Source organism: Myotis lucifugus, unplaced genomic scaffold, assembly GCF_000147115.1.
Source record: "Myotis lucifugus unplaced genomic scaffold, Myoluc2.0 scaffold_102, whole genome shotgun sequence".
NCBI classification, from domain to species: domain Eukaryota; kingdom Metazoa; phylum Chordata; class Mammalia; order Chiroptera; family Vespertilionidae; genus Myotis; species Myotis lucifugus.
This window is the reverse complement of record NW_005871150.1, coordinates 2709467-2715966: the sequence shown is the minus strand read 5'-3', so window position 1 is coordinate 2715966 and position 6500 is coordinate 2709467. Positions and strand designations below refer to the sequence as shown.

General features: G+C 50.2%; 1 protein-coding gene across 4 annotated transcripts in view; it reads left to right on the top strand.

Annotated features, from left to right (window-relative positions):
- Positions 1-493: 493 nt before the first annotated feature.
- The window catches only part of LOC102428489 (cytochrome P450 4V2-like), a 35140-nt gene continuing 29133 nt past the window's right edge, over positions 494-6500 (top strand). For all 4 annotated transcript variants that reach the window (XM_023757166.1, XM_023757165.1, XM_006092650.3 and 1 more), the window contains exon 1: positions 494-707. In XM_023757166.1, coding sequence (XP_023612934.1) covers positions 494-707 — 214 coding nt within the window. The remainder of the gene's footprint in view (positions 708-6500) is intronic.

Sequence of the window (6500 nt, the reverse complement as noted above, 5' to 3'; positions counted from 1 at the left end):
TGCGCCTCTCCATCCTGAAGTTGCCCCTAATTGCACCCCATTCTCCTCCCCACGCCACTCAAGGGCCTCCGTGTCTTCTCAGCACTCTCTGCCTTCAGAATCCGCCTTCCGGGCTTTCGTTTCTGCTGGAACCAAACAGAGGCCCCTGTGCGTTACTAGGCGTTTGTCTGCACAACAACAACCCGGCTATGTTTTCCTCCGAGCCGGGGAGGCTCCGACCCAGTCCCGAGGGGGCAGGGCGGTACCTGCACCGGAAGTCCCGCTTCTGGGTGCCTGGGCTGGTGCCTACGGGTTGCAGGAGGAGAGAGAGGCGATTGGGCCGGGCGCCACCTCTTCCCCCGCCCTCCCGGCCCGCTGCTCCCGCCCCCGGGAATGTCGGGACTCCTCCCAGGCCCTGCACTTGAAAGGCAGGGGTTGGACCACGCCCTGGCCCCAAGCAGTGGGCCCCAAGGTTCTGGGTCTCAGTCCCCAAGCAGAGCCGACCGCTAGCGCGATGGTGGCAGTATGGTTGGTGCACGTCGGGCAGAAGCTGCTGCTCTGGGGCGTGCTCAGCGCCATCTCCCTGGCCGGCGCCACCCTCATCCTGAGCTTCCTGCAGATGATGGCGAGCTACGCGCATAACTGGCTGCAAATGAGGCCCATCCCCACCATTCCGGGGGCCTACCCCTTCCTGGGACACTTGCTGATGCTGGAGCGAGGAGGGAAAGGTAAGGGACTGAGCGCCCGGGCCCGGCTGCATCCCCGCCACCGGCTTTTGGGCCCCTTGCAGGGAACCGCCCGCTTACCGGCCTGGAGCACCAGGACTGGAGCTGCAGGCTGCTGGGTGAAGGGCGACTCTATCACCCCCTGGATAATGGGTTTCCGATTGCTCCAGCTGTCATTACACATAAGTGCAGTGCTTCTAAACTCCGGTCCTTCTGCCTCTTCTCATTTTTCCAACTCCTGGCGGCTGCTATCTGAAAACACCGCCTGTAGCCCTAGGCGGCTTGGCTCAGTGGACAGAGCTATGTGTGACCTGTGGACTGAAGGGTTATTGGTTTGATTCAGGTCCAGGGCATATGCGTGGGTTGCCAGCTCCTTCCCCAGTGCGGGGAGTGCAGGAGGCAGCTGATCAAAGATTCTCTCTCATCATTGATGTTTCTATCTCTCTCTCCCTCTCCCTTCCTCTCTGAAATCAATACAAATATATTTAATAAGAAAAACAACAACAAAAACACTGCCTGATTTACTTCTGTCTTTACTGTTAAAGTCCTAAAGCCAGACACAACTTATAACTTCCTCTCTCTCTCTCTCTCCAAAAAAAGGGACAACAAATGCACTTGAGACCAAAGCATCTCCAGAAATCACAAGACTTCACCACAACTTTCATTCCTCCTTGGCCCTTCTAAGGAGGTTACATTACAAATATGAATTATGATATTATTCACCAAGGCCTGCCCCAAGAGTCATACAGCAAGTTTCAGAACTCTTATTTGTTAGAGTAAATTTTTTTTTAAATTGAAATCGTTTTTTGAAGAGACAGGTTTATGTTATGTTATGATAGGGGTATAGGGGTCACTTTAAAATTAGAAAGCTTTTAAAAGTACTTGGTGTTTGGATGCCCCATGAGGGAGGGTGAGTTAGATCTTAGCACTTCATCTTCCTGGCTGTATCAGTTGAGATGCCCAGAACTGAAAAGATTTGCCCCAAATGACATATTTTAAAATGAGCCCAGAACTAGAATCCAATCACCCCTCAGTTTAATTGAAGACGTTTTATAGACTGAACATCAATTCCAAAGCTTAAAGGGTTATTTCTTTTCCACTTTCTTTTCTCCAAATAAAAATAATCCTGTCATTTCAACTTCACAGAAATACATGAGGCCTCATGGGAGAGTGTTACCAAAATACAGAAAATGTTTCTGGCAGAAGAAATCCCAGTAAACTTTTAACCAACCAGACATCAATGCGACTAATGTTGCAAGTGGTGCAGCAGATTTTGATATATGAAAACTACATTTGTAGACATCATCACAGTGAACACTAAAGGCACAGCTAATCTTCCCTTCTACCCAAAGGCTTTATAATATTAAAAAATAATGGTGTAGAAATATAGACCCCCCCCCCCCCCCCCACAGGAAACAATATACTTAAGAAATCTCATCATAGTCTTTTGGGGGAATTTTTCTAAGAATTGAAATCTCTAGTGAATAAGATTCATTTCAAAACAAACTGTGAGTTATTGGCTTATTTTAAGTAATTCTCCTTATAGTTACTTCTGGAGAGGAGAGCATGGTAACACATTATCTTTCTCAAGGGGATTTTTAATACATCAACAACTACTGGATCTGGGCATGAGACCAACCTTTGCTCCCTTTCTGCTTGTAACCAAACGGCTTGACTTTGACAAGTTGTTTAAAACTCTTTCAGTTAGAGTGCGTTACCCTTTACTTGTAAAAGTCACTATATTACAGTTACTTTGAGGATTACATTTAATGCCTGCATTTTCTAGACCATTGTCCAGAACTTGGTTTGAGTCCATTTTTTCATTGTCAATCATGCACTTATTTGAGGCCCTCCTTTGTGCCCAGCATTGAGCTCAGCAAAATTGGGCATAGTACAATATTTAAAGGTATATTCCCCACCCTCAACACCCTTGTGTCTTATACAAGAGGCATTGCCTTTCATTGTGTGGCCACCATCCACATTCTGGCCTCAGAAGTCTCACCTGGAGAATTGCAACTGACTTCCAACTAGGCTGTTGAACACTATCTTTTGGTTTTTCAGTCCTTTTTGTCAACACCTGTCTTCCCCAGCTGCTCCCTGCTATTGGGTCCACCTGAGGCCTTCAAACCATGGATTTTGATTTCCCAGTCTCCTCTGTCAGACCAGACCAAGGCAGTGTTTATGGCCACGCTACGTATATTTGACACTGTTGATCTGACCTAGCTCTTTTCACAGCAATTTAGCCAATGTTTTGACTGGAAGGCACTTTGAATCAGCATGATGTAATGGTGAAGATGGCACATTGTGTGTCTGGGTGCCTCGGGTACAAAGCCAGGCCTATATTTACCAGCGCAGTGATATTGTGCAACTACTTAGCTGTGCACAAATTCCTCAGTTGTTCACTAACTTCTGTAATAGTGCTTCTCATCTGACTGTGGTGAGGCATAAAAGACATGAGGCATGGAAAACCTTTAGCTCTGGTCTGATGTTTACTTACCGTACACAGCAAATAAATATGACAGAATGAATGTTAGCCATTTTAGAAGATTCATTATTAGGCTTTGAGGGGCCCAAATGTGCAAACGCTTTAAACAATTATTACTGTTTATACAGTATCACATGCAATAGACATCTCTGTGCTTTAGCCTCTCTCCCACTGCACTTAGAGCAGCTTGCCCTGAAGCCCGAGGGCGGGCGGGGAACTGCAGGATGGGAGAAGGAGCAGGGATAGTTGAGTATGTGAACATTTATTGGCACGAAAAAGAGCTGCAAAGTTTATTAGTTGGGTTTTTTTCTTTGTTTGTTTTTTGGGGTTTTTTTTGCCATGTCAATCTGTCCGTGGGGCCCAAATTCCCTTGTTAAACAACCCGTCAAAATCTCAGGGGCCGTTTGTATTAGGAGCCTCACAGTGCTGTGGGCATTAATCCCGCTGCTGTCAAGGGGGCATTCCCTGTGCCTAAAAGAAGCCTGGGTACCACATGCCTCCCAGCTAGTCTGCTCTCCTTATCCCTCCCTCCCTGGATTTTGCCAGCAATCTTAGGAGAGTGTCTCATTTCCTAACCGAATTAGAAAGCCAGTCCTCCCCTGAACTCATGTTGTTTGACTTGGGCTCTGTCTAACCATTGCCAGGTCTTTTCTCTGAGGGCTGGACCCTGTACCCCAATCCTTTAGTCACTGTGTTCCCCCACCCCACCCAACCCCCACCTCTGGGATGTACTCATCAATTTAGCGTTTCCTGACCTGACCCAGAGTTTTGTCATTGTTTGACCTTTCTGAATGCTGGGCTGCATTCCCCAGATGGGGCCTCCAGGATTTCAATACAGAAAGTGTTAACTCCCAAACTTTCCTCCCTACTTCAATGTTGTTGGGATTACTGGTCACCATTTCCCCACACCCACTATAAGGACCAGCCATAAAGCAGGACCAGGGCCCGTAACACTGTCTGCATCTAATTCCACCCCCAGAATCTTCCTGTATCCTTGGAATAGGAATACCAAGTTCTTCACAGATCCCACACACCTAGTGTTATTGTCCTAAAATATAACTCATCAGGAACTTTCAGATATTGCCTAGAGACAATAAAAGAAAATCCAACTTCTTTAGCCGTCCAACACTCTAAACTCATCTATCAATGTTTTCATCCTCAACCTGTGCTTTGGCTAAATTATAGGCAATTTTCAGACCTCCGTGCCTCTGCTCCGCTATTTCTGCTGCTTGGTTTACCCTAACTTCCTTTTTCTTCCTTTAAAAAGCCAACTCATTCTTTTATTCTCAAATGCCATCTCTGTCTTGGAATTTCTCCAGTGCTTTCGATGAAAATCGATAACTCCTCAGACTTAAACTTCTAATTTAACACCCATTTCATCTGATCTGATACTCTGGTTAGTCCCACAGTGACCATCTCCTCTGATTATAAATTCCTTGAAAGTAGGGATCTGGTCCTTTGGTGGTACAGATTCCTTGCCTGTGGAATGCATGTGTGAGCATGTTGTGTTTTCAAGAAGAAGTAAGGTACTTCCATCATATTCATCCTTATATCTGGACATGTCATAGGAAACTGATTTGATTGATTACCAAATTTCCCTATCCAATCCCTACATTTTCCTCAGTGCTTCTCAGTAATTCTTTTTAGCTTAATGATTCTTATATTCACTACTAGAGGGGGGTGTCCCTCATCCCAGCCTTCACCCTCTCCAATCTGGGACCCCAAAGGGGATGTCCAACTGCCGGTTTAGGTCCAATCCCACAGGGAGGTGGACATCCCTCTCACAATCCGTGACTGCTGGCTCCCAACAGTTTGCCTGCCTGCCTGCCTGCCTGATTGCCCCTAATTGCTTCTGCCTGACAGCCTGATTGCTCCCTAACCACTCTCCTGCCAGCCTGATTGACGCCTAAATGCTCCCCTGCCAGCCCGATCTCCCCCAACGGCCCTCTCCTGCCAGCCTGGTTCCCCCCAAATGCCCTCCTGTGCTGGCCCAGTCACCCCCAACTGCCTTCCCTCCCCTGCAGGCCCAGTCACTACCAACTGCCCCCCCTGCCTGCCTGGTCACCCCCAACTGCCCTCTTCTGCCAGCCTGGTCACCCCTAACTATCCTCCCCTGCTGTCCCGGTCACCCCACCTGCCCTCTCCTGCAGGCCTGGTCACCCCCAACTGCCTTCACCTGCTGTCCTGGTCAACTTTAACTGCCCTGCCCTGCAGGCCCAGTCACCCCCAACTACCCTCCCCTGCAGACCTGGTTGCCCCATCTGCCCTCCCCTGCTGGCCTGATCGCCCACAACTGCCCTTCCTTGCCGGCCATCTTGTGGTGGCCATCTTGTGCCCACATGGGGGCGGCCATCTTGTGCGAGGGTATGATGGTCAGTGTGCATATTACCTCTTTATTGTATAGGATGACATTGCTTCCACATTTCTGTCATATTCCCAAATCAAATTTTTTCATATATCCAAGGAAATGTAGACATAGCTTATTATTTATATACTAGAGGCCCGGTGCACAAAAATTTGTGCACTGGTGGGGGGGGGGCGTGTCCCTCAGCCCCACTTATGCCCTCTCACAGTCTGGGACCCCTCGGGAGATAACGACCTGCTGGCTTAGGCCCGCTCCCGGGTGGCAGAGGGCAGGCCCAATCCCTAGGTGCAGCCCTTGGTCGGGCTCAGAGCAGGGCCGATTGGGGAGTTGGGGCGCTGCCCTCTGTCATGCACAGAGCAGGGCGGATTGGGAGATTGCGATGCCACCCCCAGTCACGCTCAGGGTAGGGCCGATTGGGGGGTTGGGGCACCGCCCCCTGTCACACTCAAGGCAGGGTCGATCGGGAGGTTGCGGCACCACCCCATGTCACGCACAGAGCAGGGCCGATCAGGGGGTTGGGGCGCTGCCCCCTGTCACGCATAGAGCAGGGCCCATCAGGGGTGTTGGGGCTCCGTACCCTGTCACACACAGAGCAGGGCCAATCAGGGGGTTGGGGAGCTCCCCCCTATCACGCACAGAGCAGGGCCAATCAGGGGGTTGGGGAGTCCCCCCCTGTCATGCACAGAGCAGGGCCGATCAGGGGGTTGGGGAGTCCCCCCCTGTCATGCACAGAGTAGGGCCGATAGGGGAGTTGGGGCACCGCCCCCTGTCACACTCAGGGCAGGGCCGATGGGGAGGTTGCGGCTCCACCCCATCACACACAGAGCAGGGCCCATGGGGGGGTTGGGGCACTGCACCCTGTCACACACAGAGCAGGGCCGATCAGGGGGTTGGGGCGCCTTCCCCTGTCACGAACAGAGCAGGGTGGATAGGGAGATTGTGGCCC